General features: G+C 37.5%; 1 protein-coding gene across 3 annotated transcripts in view; it reads right to left on the bottom strand.

Moving 5' to 3' along the window:
• SLC25A40 (solute carrier family 25 member 40) overlaps positions 1-24,676 on the bottom strand; it is a 57,604-nt gene that overhangs the window by 20,105 nt on the left and 12,823 nt on the right. For all 3 annotated transcript variants that reach the window (XM_032304726.1, XM_032304724.1, XM_032304727.1), the window contains 5 exons: positions 16,331-16,398; positions 14,659-14,779; positions 13,373-13,432; positions 11,372-11,478; positions 926-993 (listed from right to left, as the gene is read on the bottom strand). In XM_032304726.1, coding sequence (XP_032160617.1) covers positions 926-993; positions 11,372-11,478; positions 13,373-13,432; positions 14,659-14,755 — 332 coding nt within the window. In that variant the 5' untranslated portion in view covers positions 14,756-14,779; positions 16,331-16,398. The remainder of the gene's footprint in view (positions 1-925; positions 994-11,371; positions 11,479-13,372; positions 13,433-14,658; positions 14,780-16,330; positions 16,399-24,676) is intronic.

Here is a 24,676-nt window from a genome sequence, read left to right as displayed (position 1 = left end):
AAGAAAGAAAGTATGCCTGAAAGTGACTAATTTGCTCCACAAAAAAGACACATTAAAAAGAAATGAAGGAAAAAAATGTATTACTTGGGATTTTTACATTTAGCCTTACTAGTTTATCATATTAACTCATACAATATCTAGTTAGTAAAGAATTAAGATTATCCAGAAAAGGGAAAGTATGCATATCACAGTATCTCATATTATAAAAGTCAACACCAAGTTCTTAATTTCTGAAAATGAAAAAAAAAAAATTTATGCTTGTGCACCAAAGACTGACCACAGCAGGCCTGGTTGCTCATCTTCTTTATATGAAGATGAGCATATATGCATGTTTTACCTTTGGTCAATTCCAAGGAATGCAGCCCTTTGAATATGCCCCATAATAAGGTATTTTCGGTATGTCTGGAGCACAAAATCAACTTGTCCAGGTTGTTTTGTACAAACAATATGGCTTTTGGCAAACATTTGCTTTCTTTTTGGGGGTCTGGGTTTTGGTAATCGTGATTACAAAGGAAGAACTTGCCTGCCATCAATCCCCAACATAAGCCCCAGACTCTGTCATTCAAACACGTTTTCAGGAACGCTTTGCATATACCACTTTAATTCACTGCTGGAAGAATAAGCCTGTCCTATGGGATGTCCCTGGGGAGGGCTCTGGAAGTCTTATGCCTGCCTGGTCAGCTATTGTTGTGTCTTTGCCCTTCCTGATTCTACTTTGTACATGAGTATAACCTTCTTTAGGTCCTCTGAGTCTTTCAAACAAATCATCAAATGTGTGGGTGGTTGTGGGACTCATAAAATAATGCTTCAGAAAATGAAAAAGCCCCAATAGTACAAATGTACAATTTTATCCAACTATGCCAATTATAAGGCAAAACAAAACAGCAACCACTATTTAGTCAGAAAATATTAAATTGCAACTTACAAGGTAGGGGGAAGGCCACTCCACAGCGATTTAATGCCCTCATTTCGAACAATTTTCAAAAAGGCATCCTAAAATTATAAGAGGAAAAAGTAGTCAAAATATATCCCTGAACCTGATATATAAACTTTTTGATAAATGATTGGTACTTCTATTCTTTCAAGCATATATTTTCAAAATATGAGCTTCTCAGATTTATGTTATACCCATTCTTTTTAAAAAAAAATTAAGGGAATTTTCCTCAAGTTTTAAATATAAGTAAAACATTTCTGAATGATACTTTCTGCTTACAGAATGAAATTTATGTCACTCAGCTACAGAGTATTCTACTTAGGGCTTAGATGCCTAGTTTTAAGAGATTATTATAAAAAGGAAATTGAGTAATGACAGGGAACTGGTCATATTAACTCTCCTGAACAACTACAGAGTCTGGGAAAATATTATTTAAACCCAGTACTTGAAATCTCTGGAAAGGAATCAAACTGCAGGTAAAAATCAGTAGGAAGTCTGTTGTTAAAAGACAAACAGCAATGAGTGAGATTTGCAAATTTGCAGCTTTTTTGCCTATAAAAGTGGCAAAGAACAGCACATTTACTTGCTTGAGATGGCAGATACAGAATTCAGGTTGCAGAATATTCAGAAACTTAGGTAGGAAAAAGAGGCTCTAGAGAAACCATAAGCCTCCAAGTTTGCATACAAAATCAGCCACCAAACTTGGCTCACCAATAAATTATGCAATCCCAGAGCATGACAACAAAGTTCTGCTCACCCCTCACCTCAACCCCCACATAAAGACATCAGCTAAAGGCTGAGTGGAAATTTCAGCTGCAAACCAACACAGAGGAGCCTGACTTTGGAGTGTGAATCCAGCCAAAGTTAACTGCTCCTAGAACAAAATGGACTCTTTCGAAGAATATAAAAGAAATCCAGAGTTTTAAGAATGCATCATTCATAATGTCCACTATATAATCAAAATTCCTAAAACATAAAAAGTAACAAGAAAATGTGCCCATAAATTAAAAAAAAGTAGTCAACAGAAACCAACACTGAAATTTCAGATGATACAATTAGCAAACAAGAACTCTAAAACAGCTATTAAAAATATATTCAAAAACTTAAAAGATGATATGCAGCTAGTGAATGAACAGATGTGGCATTTCAGCACAGAAACAGTTACCATAAAAAACAGCCAAATGAAAATTCTAAACCTGAAATGAAAAATTCACTAAGTGGGCTTAGCAGCAGAAAGGAAACAGCAAGTAGAGTCACTGAACGTGAACACAGATCTTTAGTCTGAAGGAGGAAGGGGAAAAAGAATGAGGAAAAATGTAGAAGCTCAAGGACCTGATGGGAAACATCAAGTGGTAAAACAGATTTATTTGGAATCACAGAGGGAAAGAGAGAGAACAGGATAGGAAATAACGGCCCCAAACTTCCCCAAATATGTGCAATACATCAATTTACAGAGCCCCAAATCAGAAAAGATCCCAAGCAAAATAAAAACAGACAACGAAAACAGAAAAAGAAAAGCAAAATGGCAAAACACATCTAGAGAACAGATGATACAAATGAAGGCTAACTTCTCATTAGACATAGGGAAGGTCACAAGATAATATAATGAATGACATGTTTAAGTTGCAGAATTTTGTATGCTGCCAAAACAGGTTTCAAAATGTATGGCAAAGACATTTCAGTACAACAAAAACTGAGAGAAAAACTGCCAAAATACCTGCATGAAAGAAATGCTGAAAAAAAGTTCTTCAGGAAAAAGGGCCATGATGCCAAATAGCAACTTAGATCTTCAAAAAAGGGAAGGAAATAAAGAAGAAATGGTAAATATACAGTTATATATGAAAAATTTACTTTCCCCCTTAACTCTTTTGAAAATATAAGACTCTTTAAATAAAAATTCTAGCAGTGAGTTGTAGAATTTGTAATGTACAAAGATGTACTATACACGCAGCCACAGCACAAAGAAAGAGGAAAGAATGAATCCTGTCAAGAACCATGAGGGGCCTAAGTACATGCGCTCTACGTGAAAATTAACAAGTTAGCCTGCCGTAGTATCAGGAGAGCTGGTGGAAGACAAGAATCTCTGGCTTAAGAGGTAAAGGACAGTTTATTACTCACAGGAACAGCAGCAGCCACAGTATCGGCATTTTCGTACCCGTTTCCTGAGCCCCAATTTCCATAGGACTACGTGAAGAAGGCTGGATGGCATCAACACACAGTGGCCTTTATTACAGCAGGGGGAATCTGACCTGAGGGGACCCAAATCCTCTGTAACGGGCAATGAGGATACCTTCCCTTTGCTCTAGAGGGAGACACTGTATCTTCCAAGGTTATTCACTATACAAAATCCTTGAAAAGATGGTAAGGAACGTATTAAGGGCAGTCCGCACCTTGTTCCCAAGATATGCAGAAACATGAAAGACTTGGAGAATTGTCTCTCTAGAAATTTGAACAGAGAAATCAATGTAATATTATTATAATTCAACTAATTACAAAGAAGGCAAGAAAGCAGAAAACCAAAGAACAAAAGAGGGACAAAATAGCAAAAAATATATAAAATAAGATAATAGACTGACACCCACCCATGTTAGGAAGTCCTTTAAAGGTAAGTACTAAGTTTTCCAATTAAAAATCAGAGATTGTCAGAGAAGGGACTTAAAAAAAAAACAACAAGGCCCAGCTCTGTTGTCTTGGAGTAAAAGGATAGAAAAAGAAACACCTTATAAACAGTATGAGAAAGCTAGAGTGGCTGTTCTACTATTTGACAAGAGGCCAAGATAATGAGTATTACCAGTGATAAAAAGACATTTCATTAAAATAAAAATGTATCAGAAAAACATATCAAGTATAAATGTATATTTCCCTAAAACAGGGCTTCAAAACCCATGAAGCAAACCTGAGAGAACTCAAAGCGAAAAGAAACAAACCATCAATCGTAATTGAAGATTTTTATATCCTCTTTCAGTGCTGACAGAATTGAAGAAAAAAATTAGTAAGAACTTAGAAGATCTAAATAAAACATCAGCCATCTTGACCTGATCTGATGACACTATGCCCAACAATTGCAGAATATAGGTTTTAAAGTGGACATAAAATATTCACCAAGACAGATCATATGTAGGACCATTAAGCAAGATTGAGTAAATTTCAAAAATCTGTAAATTTATAGAGTATATTCCTCTGACTGGAATAAACTAGAAATCAGCAACAATAGGATTCTATAAAATATCCAATTATTAATAAATTAAATATTACACTTCTAAATAACCATAGCAAAAAAAAAATCACAAGGGAAATTAGAAAATATTTCAACTGACTGGTTGAAATTGAAATTGCGATACATCAAGTTTAGTGCCCTGAAGGACACAGTAGCCACTTCCGTCCTCATGATAAGAAAAAAGCTCAACTGAAAAACTAACAACTGCTCTTAGATTTATAAAATAACTGAAGTCACAGGCAAACTGCTACCCTGAAAACTGGATTAATAAAGACAGAGACTCACAGCTTACTTGAGTGGAAGCCTGCAGTTAGAACCAATTTTAATAACTATACTTTATAAATAACAAATTGGCTGAAAGGTCAGGATATATACACTTGAGGGTCAAAAACTGAAGGGGGCCCCCCACACTCTCATGAATTTTAGCTCTATGAGTCCTACCAGATTCTCACTGTGAAGATTAGGGAAAAATCTCCTCCTGCTTTCAGTAACAGAAGGAGAAATGTACCCGTTTTGAAATATACCCCAAACTTGGATTCTCCTTAATAAAGCCTAATCTCAAGGTAAAATTTATTTTCAGAGCCTCAACCATTGCAGTTTTACCAAAATCTAACCAACTTGGGGTAAGGGAAGCACCCAACTCATTTCCCTTAAGAATAAGACCTAGTCCTAGAACCACACATTATTTCTCTTCCTGCAGACCTTACTGCCACATCTACAGGGCTCTTGTAGAGCAATAGGGGATCATAGCTTTGACAGAACCACAAGACTCAGACTCTGAGCAGTCTCTAGGGAAATTCAAAGATAACAGGCAAGACAAAAAAGAGGACACTGGAGGGAATTTTGTTCTCTGATAACAAAGCTACAACCAGCAGCAAACACAGCCTTACTTCTAATCAGAGAAACCTATCACCCGACAATAAACCTGTACTGACCTCAGTTTTTTTTTTAACCCAATACAACATGTGTGGCTTTCAACAAAAGAAATTACAGAGTATGCTGAAAGACAAAAAAACAGATCTGGAGAGACAGAGCAAGCAACAGAATCAGACTCATATATGGCAGAGATTCTGGAATTCCAGACTGGGAATCTAAAATAACTAAGATGAATATGGCAAGCATTCTGCTGGTAGTGTCAGAGGAGCAGAGGAGGTACAGTGAGGGCTTAGGGCTTTCACCCTCACCCATGAGGAATGAGATCACCCCACCAGTGTCAGTGCAAACTATAAGGGAAGCCAGAACTCCTCTCTGCTCTCAGTGTGTTTGGGCAGCTATAACCATCCACCTTACAAACAACAGAGATTTATTTCCAACGTTCTGGAGGCTGGAAGTCCCAGATCAGGGTACCAGTTAGGTCAGAGGGACCCTCTTTCAGGTCTCTGATTTCTTATTGTATCCTCACATAGTTGAAGGGCAAGGGCGCTTGGGGACACTTTTACAAGGTCATTAATTCCTTAGGTCCTTGCCTTCATGACCTCATCAACTTCAGCTCCATGCCTAATACCATCACTTCAGGCATTAGGATTTCAACATATGAATTTTGGGCAGACTTCAACATTCAGATCATCGCACCTGTCCAACAGTAAAGAGATCCTCCGCAACACAGTGTGTCCGTGGATGCTAATTAAGGAATCCGAACTTCCAGTTATACCCAGCACTAACAAGGTGGAACCCCTTTCCTCTGAGTTAAGTGTCAAAAAAGCCAGTTAAAATATAATGTTTAAATGAGATTCACAATATAATACACAAAATTTCCTGGTTTCAATAAAAAAATCATTTGTCATTCTAAGAACCAAGATGTCAAACTAAAATGAAAAAAGACAATAGATGCCAACAATGAGATAAGAATATTATAATTATCTGACGTAGATTTTAAAGTGGTCAACATAAAAATCACTGCGGGCACCTGTGTAGCTCAGTGGGTTAAAGCCTCTGCCTTCTGCTCAGGTCATGGTCCCCCAGAGTCCCGGATCGAGCCCTGCATCGGGCTCTCTGCTCAGCAGGGAGCCTGCTTCCTCCCTCTCTCTCTGCCTGCCTCTCTGCCTACTTGTGATCTCTGTCTGTCAAATAAATAAATAAAATCTTTAAAAAAAAAATCATTAAAAAAATCACTGAATGATCATTTATGAACACATCCAAAACAAACAAAAATAAGGAAGACTCAGCAAAGAAATATATGCACAAAAACTGCATGAAATTCTAAAAAATGTTCAAGTAATGCATAGAAGGGAAGACAAATAAAACAGCAAGAGAAAACAAAGAGAAGGGGTGCTTGGGTGGCTCAGTTAGTTAGGTACCTGCCTTTGGCTCAGGTCATGATCCTGGGGTCCTGGGATCAAGCCCCAAGTTGGATTCCCTGCTCAGCATGGAGTCTGCTTATCCCTCTCCCTCTAACCCTCCCTCTACTCATACTTTCTCTCGCTTACTCCTTCTCTTTTAAATAAGTAAAATTTAAAAATACAAACAAAACAAAACAAAAAACCCAAAAAGGAAATGTCAGGCTGTTAACAATGAGACAACAGGCCCCAAATGGAGTCACTTACGCTAACCCCACATCAGCACACTGACAATACCTAAGTTAAAGGCAGTTTCTGCCTCTACCAAGAACATGACTTTTAACCCCGTCAATGTGTAATTACCAAGTTAGCACTAGTGAGGTAATATGCTGAGAGAGTCCCAACTGCCTCAGAGTAAGGTGACATTGCCTGTAACAATCTATTCTTTGTTAGAGTAATAACTTTCTAGCCCCATCTTCTTCTGCCTATAAAAGTCTTCTGTCTAGGGGCGCCTGGGTGGCTCAGTGGGTTAAAGCCTCTGCCTTCGGCTCGGGTCGTGATCCCAGGGTCCTGGGATCGAGCCCCCCATCGGGCTCTTTGCTCAGGGGGGAGCCTGCTTCCTCCTCTCTCTCTGCCTACCTCTCTGCCTGCTTGTGATCTCTGTCAAGTACATAAATAAAATCTTTAAAAAAATAAAAAAAAGTCTTCTGTCTATAAAGTCTTCTCAGAGATCCTTTCTACTTACTAGATGTAATGCCGCCCAAATCATGAATTGTTGAATAAAGCCAATTAAATCTTCAATTTACTCAACTGAATTTTGTTTTCTAACAAGGGTTAAGTTCTACAGTATCTGTAACTCTATGAAATATAGTTCAGATACATCAACTCAAAGATAAAACTGACAGAATAGTTAAAAAAAAAAAAGACCTAATTTTATGCTGTTATAGGGGAGCAAAACTTGGCAACCACAAAATGCAACTCTTTGGCATATAGACTATTTTAGGCTGAATATTTTTAAGAAACAGAAAGTTCAGGAAGAACCTTTGACCTTTCCTCTGTCTAAAGAGTTTAGAAAGAGGAATTGCTCTAGGAAGGGAGCTATCACCATAGATAACTATAGTGTAATATAAACTAGGTGTAGTAGACAGGGAAGAACCTAGCAAAGTCTGCTAAAATTCCTTTCTGTGCCCCACTGTTTCTTTCTTTCTTTCTTTCTTTCTTTCTTTTTTTAAGATTTTAGTTATTTATTTGACAGAGATCACAAGTAGGCAGAGAAGCAGGCAGAGAGAGAGGGAGGAAGCAGGCTCCCTGCTGAGCAGAGAGCCCAACACGGGCTTGATCCCAGCACCCTGGGATCGTGACCTGAGCCCAAGGCAGAGGCTTTAACCCACTGAGCCAGGGGCCCCTGCCCCACTGTTTCTGTGTGGCCCAGCACACATCTGTTCACCAAACATTTACTTTTTCACCTTGCAGTGAATTGTCTTCCTTCCTTGAAATCCCAGACCCTTTCCCCTTTTTAATTGTGGATGACAAATAAACCTCAACTGCCTGCCTGTGGGGTACATTTTCTTATGGAGCCCCTGTACATACATAGTGAACTTTGATTTTCTCTTGTTTATCCAGCTCATTGTCAACACAGTAAAGATGCTATTTAGGTTTAACACAATTTCTATAAAAATCTTAGTGAGTTTTTTTACAGATATAAAAACATTATTCTAAAATTTATATGAAAAGGCAAAGGAACTTTAGGAGTGGTTAAAACAATTTTGAACATTGAAATGTTGAAAAATATTGAAAGATAAGAATAAAGAGGGAGAAATCAGTCTACCTGATTGCAGGACTTATTATATATGTATAGTAATTAAGACTGTGCACTGGGGGACCTGGGTAGCTCAGTGGGTTAAGCCTCTACCTTTAGCTCAGGTCATGATCTCAAGGTTCTGGGATCAAGCCCCACATCAGGCTCTCTACTCAGCAGGGAGCCTGCTTCCCCCTCTCTCTCTGCCTGCCTCTCTGCCTACCTGTGATCTCTCTCTCTGTCAAATAAATTAAAAAATATATATATCTTAAAAAAAAAAAGACTGTGTGCTAATGAAATATGTAATAGACAAATAAATGAGAAAGAATAAAGAACCCAAAAATAGATCTACACAGTGTGCCCAAATGATTGTGGACAAATGTGCAGAAGCACCTTACTGGAGGAAAGACAGCTTTCAACAAATGAAACTGGACATCCAAAGGCAAAATGAACAGAAACAATGAAAAAAGTAAACCTCGGATTCATACCTCCTGTAATAATAACTCCAAATGGATCAAGGACTTAAATATAAAACATTAAGCTGTAAAACTTACAGAAAAAAAAAAAACCAGGAGAAAATCTTCAGATCTAAAGAAAAATAAAGCATTCTTAGATTTGACACCTAAAGTAAGAAAAAAAATGATAAATTGAACTTCTTCAAAATTAAGCTTTAATTCCACGAAAGACCCTGTTTAAACAGGATGAAAATAAAAGTCAGAGAGTGGAAAAGTTATTTGTAAATCCACACTTAAGAGGATTATTGTCTAGATTTTTTTTTTTTTTTTTTAAAGATTTTGTTTATTTATTTGACAGAGAGAAATCACAAGTAGACGGAGAGGCAGGCAGAGAGAGAGAGAGGAAAGCAGGCTCCCTGCTGAGCAGAGAGCCCAATGCGGGACTCGATCCCAGGACCCTGAGATCCTGACCTGAGCCGAAGGCAGCGGCTTAACCCACTGAGCCACCCAGGCGCCCCTATTGTCTAGATTTTATAAACAGTTCTCAAAACTTATCAGTAAAAATACAAATAGTTCAATTGGAAAATGGACAGGAAACATAAGAGCCATTTCACTGAAGAGAATATACTAATAAATAATAAGCATATGCAAAGATGTTCAATATCAGTAGCCACTAAGGAAATGTGTATTAAAACCACAGTGAGTGATCACTACGTATCTCTCAAAACTGCTAAAATAAAAATAGTGACAACATCAAAGGCTAGTGAGGATGTCAAGGAATGAGAATAGTTACATACTGCTGCTGGGAATGCAAAATGGTACCACCAGTCTAGAGAACAGTTTCTTAAACTATAAACATACAACTTTCATATGACCTAGTAACTGCACTCCTGGGTATTTATTCTAGAGAAACAAAGACTTATGGTGATATTATGATTTATAATTAGAAATATACATTTTGTAAAGTTTAAAAAAATAAAAAAAATTTAAAAAAGAAATATACATTTTGGTCTTTGTCTATGGTTCCTGGCACACAGTTCCTAAAACCACTGTAATTTCCTAATTGACAAAAAGCAATACAAGCATCTTTTGTTATAATATTCAGCCTTTTGTTCTCAGTCCTAAAATAGATCCAGAGAATAAAGGTGAAAAGAGTATCTTTGTTATTTATAACAAATTTGATCAATCACGTCTATATAAGAAAGCCTCCATAAAAATCCCTCAACTATAAGGCTTGGAAGCTTCCAGGTTGGTGAACACATGGAGGTACAAGGAGGGTGACACACCAAGAGAAGGAAGTTCCACACCCACCCCTCAAGCCCTGCCCTATGCATCCCTTCTAACTGGTTTCTCCTGAATTGTATCCTTTCATAAAAAACTGGTCACCTAGTTTGTAAACTGTTTTCTGGAGTTCTGTGAGCTATTCTAGCAATTCACCGAATCCACGAAGGGGATTATGGGACCCTCAGATTTACAGCCAGTTAGTCAAAAACACAGGTGACAACCTGGCCTGTGACTGTCATCTGAAGTGGGAGCGGTCTTATGGTGTCAGTATTGACTTAAACTACAGGATACCTGGTTGGTGTTCACTGGTAACTGAGGAATGGCTTGGCACAAATGAAAAAACCCACATATCTGGTTTATAGTGTTGTAAACAGTGCTCCCAGAGAAAACCAGTGAGTGGTTTGTTGTTTTAATATTTGCTTTCACACAAAAACCCGAGAATGAATCTATGTAGCAGCTTTATTTGAAAAAGCTCTAAACTGGCCACAACCGAGAAAACAAACTGGTACATCAATACTCTGGAACTAGGGAGCAATAAAAGGAACTAACTATTGATAAATGCAACAACTTGGATGAATTGCCAGATAAATTATGCTAAGTGAAAAGTACTAATTCAAAAATGTTATATATATGTTATCATTCCATTCTTGAACTGAGAAAATGATATAAATGAAGAACACATTAGCAGCTGCCAGGAGTTAAGGAGCAGTTGAGAGCACAAAGGAAATGCAGGTGGTTATAACAGGGGAGCAGGAAGGATGCTGTGCGGATAGAATTGTTCTATACCTTTAATGTATCAAAATCAATATACTGGCTGTGATACTGTACTGCTTTTGTATGATATTAACCTCCTGGAGGGCAGGGGGAGGAAAAGATACAAGGGATCTGTCTGTATATTTTTCTTAAAGCTGAGTATTATCTACAAATATCTTAAAATAAAATAGTTTAGGGGCACCTGGGTGGCTCAGTCAATAAAATGGCCAACTCTCAATTTCGACTCAGGTCATCATCTCAGGGTTGTGGGATTAAGCCTCGAGTCAGGCTCCACATTCAGCAGGGAGTCTGCTTGTGGATTCTCTCTCCCCGTGCCTCACACCCCTCCCTGCATGCATGTAACCTCTCAAATAAAATACATACATACATACATATTTAATTAAGAAGTTTTAAAATATTGACTCCATTTTTTCTTTCCACATAAAAAAGCATGAATAGATGAAAGTAACAAGTTAATTAAAAGCAAAGAAGTACTTCCCTTTTCCTGCCTAAACATCTATGCTTTAACTGTGAGTAAGTGTGCTAACTATATCAGTAACTTAATACTCATCTGCAACTGGTAGATCTTTCATACACAGATTAAATATAAAACCAGAAAACATAATGTAATTATAAATAACATAATCTCCTTACCAATGTACCCTGGAAACGTCCTGGTTTCTTATACCACACTTTGTTGCCTTCCTCTTCACAGACACACAGATGATCCATAAGTCCGTTACTATACACAAAACATTTTCCTAACAAAAAAGGTCCAACAGTCAAAAATTATTTCACAAAACTGTACTATTTTTACAGAGGAACAAATTCAAAGTACAATGAGTGGACTAGAAAATTATGAAAAGAGATACAACTTTGTTTTTACCTTTTATGATGAAAAATGCATAAATTAATTTACCTAATGACAAAGAACTAGCCTCTAAACTCAAAGTGGTGAAAAGTATTTGAGTAAATTGATGAATCTTATGTTTTCATAAATGTAGTTAACAAATGCAAACAAATAAATTCTTTTAGGGTATCTGAGGGAATGCATAGGAATATCAAGGAGGAAAACCTGTTTTGAAATGAGCACATAGGTATACATCTCTTCCACTTGACAAGAAAACTCTGGTACCCAAGGGAAATTCAGACAAAAAAAATTTTTTTGAATTACACATACATTAAACATACATATTTGTATATACACATTATATAAACATATGCAGAAATCTAATGGACAGCTGAAACTTGTTAAGAGAGTAAATGTTAAAAATTCTCTTAACATGAAAAAATTGTTAATTTTGTGAGGGGACTGACAAAAATTACTGTGGTGATCTTTTCGCTATATATACATACATCAAGTCCTCATATGGCACACCTTAAACTAATACAATGTTATATGTAAATTACACTTCAATTAGAAAAATACACAATTAAAAAAAGTTCTTTTCGGGTGCCTGGGCAGCTCAGTTGGTTAAGCGACTGCCTTAGGCTCAGGCCATGATTCTGGCTTCCTGGGATCCAGTCCCACATTGGGCTCCCCCTGCTCTGCTCAATGCAAACAGTGCTATGTTGACTCTTTCTCTGTATTTATGCTGCTCATTCTAGGTATTTATCAGCTTCTAGTTAATTTACCTCAACTTTCCCTCATAGCTACCCTTTACCATTATTGGACTCACCCTGCCTGCCAAAATTATCTTTTCTGTTCAACCATATATATGAGTCTTGGATACATAGGTCTAAGTGTCTCCTACTGTTTTTAAGGATTTCTTAAGTGTGTAGGAAACTGCTTTCCTTTTAGTCTTCTCCTACAATCCATTTATCCTGTCATCTGTCTGAACTATAACTGTTGTTCATTCCTTCTCAGTGCTGTGCTCATCAGAGTGGCATTTCTGTCTGAGCCAACATTCTCACAGTCCAAGCAGTTTATTTCCCGCTATTTAAACATGTTTGTCATAATCTTTATAAAACTGTAAGAGGTTTATCAAGGAATTGCTATTTTTGCCCATCTAATAAAGATGTATAACTGCTCTTTTCAAGTTCATATAAACTATACTGGCCAACAATTAACCAAGCTGCCTGATAAAATAATCATTTTCTACCACTATATTCAAGCAACAGTTAGATAACTGTTGGATGAATGTTTTAGAATGTGCACAGCTTTTGGACTATGAAGGAAGCTAGATTCTAAAGCCCCTTATGCTTAGAATTCTGGTCTTACTTGTAAGGCACATACTCAAATATTAAACCATTCTATGCTTTAGTTAGGTATATAAAAGTGTTATGACTGTTTTATATATTATTTATTTTCTGGCTAGACCCCATGATGTACAAATACTGAAAAAAAAGTTCTGCCTGAGTGTAAGGAGGTATGAGCTTTTAAAAATTAACAAAAAAATTATTCAAACAAAAATGAATAAAGTGGGGTGCCTGTGTGGCTCAGTGGGTTAAAGACTCTGCCTTCGGCTCGGGTCATGATAGGATCGAGCCCCACATCAGGCTCTCTGCTCAGCAGGGAGTCTGCTTCTCCCTCTCTCTCTGCCTGTTGCTCTGCCTACCTGTGATCTCTATCAAATAAATAAATAAAATCTTAAAAAAAAAATGAATAAAGTAATACTTAAAAGCTTGACAATATTCTCCATTCATGACACATACCTTTGGAGAATGGGTTGTTTTGGGCTTGGAGTCGAATTTTAACAACGTCGAGGGGTGTCACTATGAAGAAACATAAATTTTAATTAGGCAGTGATACCTATAAATGGTACAGATATTTGTCCAAAATTCACAAAATATATCAAATCAACTCCTCTTCATGACCCTGAATTCTGTTTAAAGAGGATCAATGAGAAGACAATGTAATGATTTCTCTTATGACTACTAAACTGTCATTTACAATATTTCTATAACAATAATTCCATTAATGTTAAAACTAAAATACTAGTATTTTAAAGAAAATACATCATCTAAGGTAAAGAATAAGTGTTTTGGAAGTCTATGTAAAAATTTGAGAATAACTCTGTATTACAACTAATCAATAATCAAACAATACTAGTCTTCCTCATCTGTTAAATTCAGCTGTATCAAATAAAAACTATACATAATGAAGATTTGAATGAGCTAGCCAGAAATCATCTTTACTATCACACAGTGTTAGTCCATTCAGGAACAGCATGGTAAAGGAGAATGGTCTTAATTTGCATGCTATTTTATCCAGGTAGAAAAAAAAGGCCAGATAGTGGTTCTAGGAAAACTTCTCCCCCTTTAAGAATGAGGAGGTCACGGTAAATCATTAGATGATCTCTAAAATCTTTGCAACACTAACATGCTGACCTGAAGTAAAATACTACCCCTGAAAGCAATACATTTATCCTAATCATCTACCTTAAATAAACTGGCCAACTTAAAAACCATTGAAATACAAACTATCACCTAAGTCATTTGTCTTTCTATGAAAGAAATGGACTAAAAAACCTGAAAAATGTGGCCCAGAGGAATTAAAGAAATTCATGGTTAATGCAAGCAAAGGAAAAAATAATTTGTATTTGTTTCTACCATAACTTGTCCAAATTTTGTATTATTCGTTATACTAATATTTCACTCTATCTTCTTTTTTTCTATTTCAAAAAAGGCTAATAGAGTTATAAAAATTCAATATTGACAGGAACCTCAAAGAACTCCTGGTTTTAGCCCCTACTTCTATAGATGAAAAATGAGGTTCAGAGAGAAGTAGGGACTATCCCAAAGGGCACTTAGCCTGCAAATGGCAAAGCAAGGAATAAAAGTCAAGTCTCTTGATTCTCTGTCCAAGGTTCTTTTCATGTTACCATGCTCATGGAGAGAGAGCATGATGCAGCATGAATGATAATATTAGCATTATTTCACAGATGGTAACAAATGGAAATCATTCAGTTACATAATCTACAGCAGTAACATTATTCTACCCATTAGTGATGTCAGTATAGCTCCACTGCAAGAAGCAAGCATTTGTTGAAGAGGTGTCACTTTGATAATCTGTGGTCCCTCTGATTCAGGATCCATATTTTTAAATGAATGAAGAAAAATCTGTTAAGGAAAAGATGTAAAATAAAAGTTTAACAAACATGTCTTTAAGTTTGATTTCCATAAATTAAATAAACTATAAAAACAACCAGTATTAATATTAAAGCACATGTTGACGAGTATCAAAAATGAATATCTAAGTTCTATACAAAGGCAATACACAACTGTCATTAATAAAATATGTACTCTGATTCTCCAAATGCACTTCAGCTGTGTGAGCAGCAACATATTTATAAGACAGGTAAGAGAGCAGTAAGGAAACAGACTCTGGCCAGGTAACAGAATGAAGGCACCTGACTAATAAGTCTCAGAATTTGTGCATTTAGCCTCATAAGAACTACTCAAATACTCTCATCTAATGGAGAGTTAGCAAATATACCACTATTTGTACTGCACACCAAAAGTTGCTATGAAGGTATAAAATAAAAACACATAATCTTTGAAAGAAGCATTATCTTAGAAAAGTTTCGTGAGAAAACATATACTCCTTTGCAAAAAGCCAGTTAATATAAGAAAGTATAAAAATCACTTATAAACCTTTTCTTCAAAAATAACCACTAGTAACTCTCATCTTTCCAAATGTCTATGTACACACAAATACATTTATATGCATGTCCATATGTATATAATACATACGGATACACATGTACATACAAATTACATGTTTACTAGTCAAATATGTACAAATATTCATATATCTGTGTACACGCATCTTTTTAAAAGATCTTGTTTAAAGAAACAAATAGGTTCCACTGTCTGAGTGGCTCAGTCAGTTAAGTGTCCGACTCTTGGTTTCAGCTCAGGTCACAATCGCAGGGGTCATAAGACTGAGTACCATGTCTGTCTCCAGGCCCAGTGCAGAGTCTACTTGAGATTCTCTGCGTTTCCCTCCTCCTCTGCCCCTCCCCCTGCTCTTGCAACCAAGCACTCTCTCTCTCAAATAAATAAAATATTTTTAAAAATATATATTTTTCTATTGCTTAGAAGCCAGAGTGGGCACTTAAAAATACAGACACTGTATCAATAAATATAGAGGTACATTGTCATTTTTAATAGTTTTTTATATTTATCAGTCTCATACTGTTAGATAACTATGTTACCATCAAATTTTCCTTATTTATTCATACACTCTTACATAAATATCTTCATACACACAACTTTTTGTAGTCTTTCTAGAATTACTACAGAAGAAACAGTAAGATTGTGAAGCTCAACTAAAAACTTGAGACAAATTGCCAAAATGCTTTGCAGAAAGGAGGGACCAATTTACACTTCCACTGGAAATAAATAAGATCCTATTAACCCAAAATTTCACCAAACTCTCCCTCTTGTTACATACCATTTACTTTTTTTATCAACAGTTTGAAAGTAGTTTGCATACAACACACCCTGTTATTCTAATTACCTCAGAATATTCTTATATTTCACAGTAACATTATCAAATTGATTAGTACTCTGTAGTTTATATTCCAATTTTATCAATTATCCCAATAATCAACTTTATAAAAATGAATGGTGGTTTAATTGCTTCTTTAGACTTTTATTATTACTCACCTGGTTTAAGTCTTTTCTTCAACTCTATGCTCCAATATTTTATTGTTTGTAACATCAGTAGCGAAAATCTGTAGTGAAAAATGAAAATAATTGTCTTATCTTTTCACACCAGGAAGGGAGAACCTCAAGGAAAGGAGCATATTAAAAAACCTTAAAAGACAAATCAACAGGGGTGCCTGGGTGGCTCAGTGGGTTAAGCCTTTGCCTTCGGCTCAGGTCATGATCTCAGGGTCCTGGGATCAAGCCCCAAATTGGGCTCTCTGCTCAGCAGGGATCCTGCTTCCCACCCCACTGCCTGCCTCTGATCTCTGTCTGTCAAATTTAAAAAAAAAGTGGGGGGGCACCTGGGTGGCTCAGTGGGTTAAAGCCTCTGCCTTCGGTTCAGGTCATGATCCCAGGGTCCTGGGATCAAGCCCCACATCGGGCTCTCTGCTCAGTGGGAAGCCTGCTTCCCTGCCCCTCTGCCTGCTTGTGATCTCTGTCTGTCAAATAAATAAATAAAATCTTTTAAAAAACAAGGAAAAAGACAAATCGACAAATATTTATTAAATACCTTCTATTAAGTGCCTTGAGGAATATGAAAAGCATTCCACAAATGCTCATATTACATTTATTAAATTTCATTTATAAAACTTCATAGTATAATAAACTTCGGGGCACCTTGGTGGCTTGGTTGGTGAAGCGTCTGCCTTTGGCTCCTGATCCTGGGGTCCTGGGATCAAACCCTGTGTCAGCCTGGCTCCCTGCCCAGAGGAGAGTCTGCTTCTCTGTCTTCCTCTGCCCCTCCCACAAGCAAGCTCATGCTTGCTCTTTCTTCCTCAAATAAATAAATATAATCTTTTAAAAAATAGTATAATAAACTTCATTTATTAAACCTCATTTATAAATCTTCACATTGTCCCAGTAAATTTATTTTGCTTAAAAAAAAAAAAAAAAAAAACTCTCAGAGCACCTGAGTTGTTCAGTTAAGTGTCAGACTCTATCTTAGCTCACGTCTTGATCTCGGAGTCATGAGTTCAAGTCTGATGTTGGGCTCCACACTAGGCATGGAGCCAGACAGGGTACTCGGGTCTTATGACTCCTGGGATTGTGACCACAGCTGAAACCAAGAATTGGATGCTTAACTGACTGAGCCACCCAGGCAGTGGAACCTATTTATGTTTCTTATCATTTCAAAACAAAACAAAAAATCCTAGAAGCTGAACATGCTGATCAATCTTGGTATCATGAGTCAACTAGATTTTGTGACACAAAATTATGTAATCAGGATTATCTGTAAAGCATTTTGCAGGGAAAAAAACTTTAATTTTAATCTAAACAATCCATTAGATCTAACTTCCAATTTATAGAAAATTCAGAGACTAAAGTAAGAGGGTAAAGAATGCCAAAAAATTGAAGTTGAAATACCATATAGGACTACTGTCTTCATTCTATAACAATGAAATTAAGTTGGGAAAAAGGTAGCAGGGAAGGGAGAACTGTTCTAGAATAAGGGAATCTTCTGAGAGTCAGCAACCAGATACATCCTGGTTCAAATAAAATTTTAAAAGTCAGTTTGAGAGTACATAAAGAAATCTGAATATGGGCTGAACATGGGCTGAATATTAGATAAAATTAAAAATTATTATTTTTTGGTGAGATAATGGTATTATACCAATACCAGTTTAATACCAGTTATAATGGAAGGGTCGTTTTTTTTTTTTAAAGAAATTTATATTATAAATATTAAAGGCTAAAATGCTGTAATAGTTGTAGTTCATAATACTTCATCAAATATAAATATCCTAAGTTAATAATCTGCTAAATCTAGGTGGTGAGTATAATGTATTTTTACTGTTTTATATTTTACTGTATATGGAAAAATCTGAACGACAGGATTTTTTAGGTTTGTGAAATATATGCAGAATCTCTAAGTCTAAGAAAATACTCCTAACATTCTTTTATATGAACATGGATGAGTGGGAAAACAATATACACATGCAAGAATATAGGTACATTCCTCCTCCAGAAATAAAAGGCCTACAATGCTTTATTTTGACATCTATTCCAGCAAAGTTGGCATCTGAATATGTTCAAACTTGAAACTAAAGCCAGAAAGATAGTTATGTTTCTAGTAATTGTTACAGAATGTTAAAAGGAAAAAGTCAGAAATTTAGATGTAACATTTTAGAACTTAGAATTAATGTTACTGGATTTTTTATTACTTCTTTTTTTTTTCTTTTCAGCGTAACAGTATTCATTGTTTTTTGCACCACATCCAGTGCTCCATGCAATACATGCCCTCCCTAATACCCACCACCTGGCTCCCCCAACCTCCCACCCCCCTGCCCCTTCAAAACCCTCAGGTGGTTTTTCAGAGTCCATAGTCTCTCATGGTTCACCTCCCCTTACAATTTCCCTCAACTCTCTTCTCCTCTCCATCTCCCCTTGTCCTCCATGTTATTTGTTATGCTCCACAAATAAGTGAAACCATATGATAACTGACTCTCTCTGCTTGACTTATTTCACTCAGCATAATCTCTTCCAGTCCCGTCCATGTTGCTGCAAAAGTTGGGTATTCATCCCTTCTGATGGAGGCATAATACTCCATAGTGTATATGGACCACATCTTCCTTATCCATTCGTCCACTGAAGGGCATCTTGGTTCTTTCCACAGTTTGGCAAAAGTGGCCATTGCTACTATAAACATTGGGGTACAGATGGCCCTTCTTTTCACTACATCTGTATCTTTGGGGTAAATACCCAGTAGTGCAATTGCAGGGTCATAGGGAAGCTCTATTTTTAATTTCTTGAGGAATCGCCACACTGTTTGCCAAAGTGGCTGCACCAACTTGCATTCCCACCAACAGCGTAAGAGGGTTCCCCTTTCTCCACATCCCCTCCAACACACGTTGTTTCCTGTCTTGCTAATTTTGGCCATTCTAACTGGTGTAAGGTGGTATCTCAATGTGGTTTTGGTTTGTCTAGAACTTATGATGTATTCTCCAGGGCTTTAAATTCTTTACAGTCCTATCAACGTACTTCCCTCATATCATCCTCAATGGGGAAAAACTGAGAGACTTTCCTCTATGATCAGATACAAGACAGGGATGTCCACTCACAAGACAGGGATGTCCACTCACACCACTCACTATTTCACATAGTACTGGAAGTCCAGGCGTCAGCAATCAGGCAACATAAAGAAATAAAAGGCATTCAAATTGGCCATGAAGACGTCAAACTTTCACTATGACATGATACTCTATGTAGAAAGCCCAAAGACTACCCGCCCCTGCAAGTTACTAGAACTGATACACGTATTCAGCAAAGTAGTAGTATACAAAATCAATGTAGAGAAACCTGTTGCATTTCCATCCACCGATAATGAAGAAGCAGAAAGAGAAATCAAGGAATTGATCCTATTTACAACTGCACCAACAACCATAACAATAAGCCTAAGAATAAACCTAACCAAAGAGGTGGAACACCTGTATTATGAAAACTATAGAACACTTATCAAACTGAAGATAACACAAAGAAATGGAAAAACATTCCATACTCATGAATTGGAAGAACAAATACTGTTTTAATGTCTACACTACCCAAAGAAATCTACACATTTAATGTAGTCCCCATCAAAATACCACTAGCATTTTTCACAGAACTAGAACAAACAATCCTAAAATATTTGCATAGAACCACAAAAGACCCTGAATAGCCAAAGCAACGTTGAAAAAGAAAAGCAAAGTAGGAGGCATCACAATTCTGGACTTCAATTTGTATTACAAAGCTGTAGTCATCAAAACAGTATGGTACTGGCACAAAAACAAGACACATAGATCAACGGAAAAGAAAAGAAAATCCATGGGCACCTGGGTGGCTCAACGGGTTAAAACCTCTGCCTTCGGCTCAGGTCATGATCTCAGGGTCCTGGGATCGAGCCCCGAATCAGGCTCTCTGCTCAGCGGGGAGCCTGCTTCCTCCTCTCTCTCTGCCTGCCTCTCTGCCTACTTATGATCTCTGTCAAATAAATAAATAAAATCTTTAAAAAAAAAATCCAGAAAAAGACCTATAACTATATGGTCAAGTAGTCTTCAACAGAGCAGGAAAGTGTATCAAATGAAAAAAAAAAAAAGGTTTCTTCAACAAATGGTGCTGGGAAAACTGAGCAGCCACATGCAGAAGAATGAAACTGGGCCACTTTCTTACACTGCACACAACATAAATTCAAAGTGGAGGGAAGATCTAAATTTGCCAAAAAAAAAAAAAAAAAACCCAAAAAAAACAATAAAAAACCCCACCAAAAAAAAAAAAAAAAAAAAAATCAAAATCCTAGAGGAGAACACGGACAGCAACTCTTTGACAGAGGGAATAGCAACTTCTTACTAGGCACATCTCCAAAGGCAAGGGAAACAAAAGCAAAAAAGAACTATTGGGACCCTAAGATAAAAAGCTTCTGCGCAGGGCTCCTGGGTGGCTCAGTGGGTTAAGCCGCTGCCTTCGGCTCAGGTCATGATCTCAGGGTCCTGGGATCGAGTCCCACATCAGGCTCTCTGCTCAGCAGGGAGCCTGCTTCCTCCTCTCTCTCTCTCTGCCTGCCTCTCTGCCTACTTGTAATCTCTCTCTGTCAAATAAATAAATAAAATCTTTAAAAAAAAAAAAAAAGCTTCTGCACAGTGAAGGAAACAGTAAATAAAACTAAAAGGCAGACTTGCAATGGGAGAAGATATTTGCAAATGGCCTACGTGATAAAGGGTTAGTATCCAAAATCTATAAGGAACTTACCAAACTCAACACCCAAAAGAACCAAATAACCCAGTTAAGATATGGGTAGAAGACATGAATAGATACTTTTCCAAAAAAGACATCCAGATGGCCAACAGACACATGAAATGATACTTAACGTCATTCCTCATCAGGGAAATACAAATCAAAACCACAAAGAGATACCACCTCACACCTGTCAGAATGGCTAAAACTAGTAACACAGGAAACAATCGGTGTTGGCACGGATGTGGAGAAAGGGGAACCCCCTTACACTGTTGGTGGGAATGCAAGCTCCTGCAGACACTCTGGAAAACAGTATAGAAGTTCCTAAAAAAGTTAAAAATAGAACTACCCTTATCTAGCAATTACAATAATAGGTATTTATCCAAATGATACAAAAGTATTGATTTGAAAGGGCACAGGCACCCTGGTATTTATAGCAGCATTATCAACAATAGCCAAATTATGGAAAGAGCCCAAATGTCCACTGACTGAAGAACAGATAAAGGAGATGTGGGGGATATGTGTGTGGGGACACACACACACACACACACATACACGAATATTAGTCATCAAAAGGAATGAAATCTTGCCCTTTGCAATGATGTGGATGAAGCGAGAGTGCATTATGCTAAACAAAATAAGTCAGAGAAAGACAAATGCCACTGTGATGTCACTCATATGTGGAATTTAAGAAACAAAACAGATGAACGTAAGGAAAAAAAAGAGAGAGGAAAGTAAACCATAAGACACTCTTAATTATAAAAAACAAACTAAGGGTTGATGGAGGGGAAATGGGCAGGGAATGGGCCAAATGGATGATGGGTATTAAGGAGGGCACTTATGTTGAGAACTGGGTGTTATATGTGAGGAATCACTAAATTCAACTCCTGAAACCAGTATTATACTATATGTTAGCTAGAATTTAAATAAAAATTTGAGGGACGCCTGGGTGGCTCAGTTGGTTAAGCGGCTATCTTTGGCTCAGGTCATGATCCCAGCGTCCTGGGATTGAGTCCCACATCGGGCTCCTTGCTCGGTAGGGAGCCTGCTTCTCCCTCTGCCTCTGCCTTTTTGTTTTGTTGATGGTTTCCCTTGCTCCGCAAGAGGATTTTGGTTTCATGTAGTCCTAACTGCTTATTTTTGTTTTTTCCCTAAAGAAGAATGATCCAGAAAAAAATATTGCAAGACCGACATCCGAAAGTTTACTATGTTGTTGTTAAGTTTTATGGTTCCAGGTCTTACATTTAGGTCTGTAATCCATTTTATCTCTGTACATGGTATAAAAAGTGGTCCAGCTTTGTTCTTTCGCACATACCCATCTAGTTTTCCCAACACCATTTTTTGAAGAGACTGTCATCCCCTCATTGTATTATTCTTACCTATTTTGTTACAGATCAAGTGACCATGTTAAGTGTGAGTTTATTTCTGGGCTGTTCCACTGTTCCATGTGATCTATCCTGTTTCACTCTTCCATTACCATACTACTTTGGTTACTCAAACTTTACAGTATACTTTAAAATCTAGAATTATAACATCTTCAGCTTTGTTCTTTCTCAAGATTGCTTTGGCTATTCAGGGCCTTCTGTGGTTCCATGAAAATTTTATTATTTGTTTCAGTTCTGTGAGAAATGCTATTGGTATTTTTGTAGAGATTGCATTGAATCTGTAGACTGCTAAGAATAGTACGAACATTTTAACATACTAACATAAAATATTAACATAAAAACATTAATTCCTCCAATTCATGAGCATGAAGTAACTGGAGTTCATAAACAAATGAGAGCAGTGGCAAAGGTAACAAGGATAAATATAAAATGGATAAAACAATAAAGTAAATCTCTGCTTATAAGCATACAATATATAAAGATTAATCTGTATGACTACAAAGGCACAAAGAAGGTAAGGAATGGAGCTATAAGAAAGCAAATTTTTGTATACTATGATTAAATTGGTATTAATCTGAACCAGATTGTTATAAGTTAAAATACTAATTGTAATCACTTCAGAAGCCACCAAACACCCCCCTCAAAACAGAAAACCCCACACACATCCACAAAATGTACTAGAAGAGGTGGAGCTCTGGTCCAAAATGGTGACAAAGTAAGACCCTGAACTCTCCTTTGGACATACTAAATCTACACCTATTTATAGAGCAGTTCCTCTTAAAGAACCAAGGGCTGACTGAACAGCTTCTGCACAAAAAAAGAACATATAAAGAAAGGCTAGAGAGACCACACAGAAGACAGCAGGAGAGATGGACTAAGATAATGAAGGGAACCCCCAAATGCAGGGGACTGTAATGGAAGTGTAGGAGTGCTGACAATACTGATTCCATCTTTAGACCACCATCTTGTTCATTTCACTTAATGGTCCTTCTTGGGCTATGAGTTTCAGGCCCCTTGGAGACTCAATCTACATAGCTTAGAAATGCTTGCCAAGTTCAGGATAGGGAAAGGCTTAATTTGTCCTTCCATGAATCTGTTAAGGATAACAGTCTTTCCCATTTCTCACACATAGGAGGTGCCACAAGATCTAATTAAAGGTTACTGTCAATTAGGTGCTCACGAATCCTTTGAGCTACATGCAAACCCTTTAGCCTCACTACAATGCCCTTTGCATGTCCACTTATTCTATAAAATCTGTGTATTGAAGTCCAGACTTTGCAGAGAAAAACTATGCAGTTGCCGTGGATCATTCTCCACCTAAACCTCCCTTGTCAGTAAGTTACCCTGAATAAAACTCTGTGTAAACTGTACAAAACCGCCTATTTTATTTTTCAGTCTCAAAGTACTTTCTCAGTTTGGAGGAGACTTTACTGTCCCTTCCCACTTTTTAAAAGGGAACGGATAGTACTGAGGAACCTAAAGCAGATATGTCTGCCTTGGGGCATAGGAAAAAAAGTCTCAGTTTAATATATCCAGCCTTAGAATTCCATCAGCCAGGGAGCTGCTGGACCTCTCTTCACAATGGAGGGGCTGGTGAGTGCCACAGTTTATGTTTACCCTCTGCTCTGATAATGCAGAGTGGAGTACAGTTCTGGGCACCATTGCTGGCCTGCCACCTCAGTGAGCCCTGCCATAGCTCCACATGCCCTGGGACATAGAAAAAAATGCATAGGTTTAAAAGAGCAACTAAAATATAAAAGATCCAGACCTAGACCTCCACCAAACAGCGAGGGAGCTACTGGAATTCTCTCTGGGTCAGTGGTGCTGGTGAGGTCCATGGTTTATGTCCCTCCACACTGACAGCATGCACAGGAGCAAGGTCTGGGTGCCACAGCTGGCCTATAGTTTCAGTGAGTCCCAGGTCCAGCTACACCAGACCTATCAGTCCCACTAAGGCAGCTCCAGGGCAGTATACACCAGGAGACCCCTGGTGGGTGCTCACTACAGCTCTGGCTGTCATGCCAAGCTGACACAGACATAAGCACCGCAGAACACCTCAGGCCTACACCATTTCACTCCCAGCACAGAGTACTCTAGGACCTCCTGACTCATGCCTGCTGGAAAGCTGCCCCTTCAGGGAGTGCCTCCAGGACACCCCCGCCCATGCTGGCCTTGGCTCCAATCACCCTGCCAAGGCACACTCTGCAGTGAG

This window comes from Mustela erminea, chromosome 11 (genome assembly GCF_009829155.1).
Source record: "Mustela erminea isolate mMusErm1 chromosome 11, mMusErm1.Pri, whole genome shotgun sequence".
NCBI classification, from domain to species: Eukaryota; Metazoa; Chordata; class Mammalia; order Carnivora; family Mustelidae; genus Mustela; species Mustela erminea.
The sequence above is the reverse complement of the archived record's forward strand: the minus strand, read 5'-3'. Positions and strand labels throughout refer to the sequence as shown.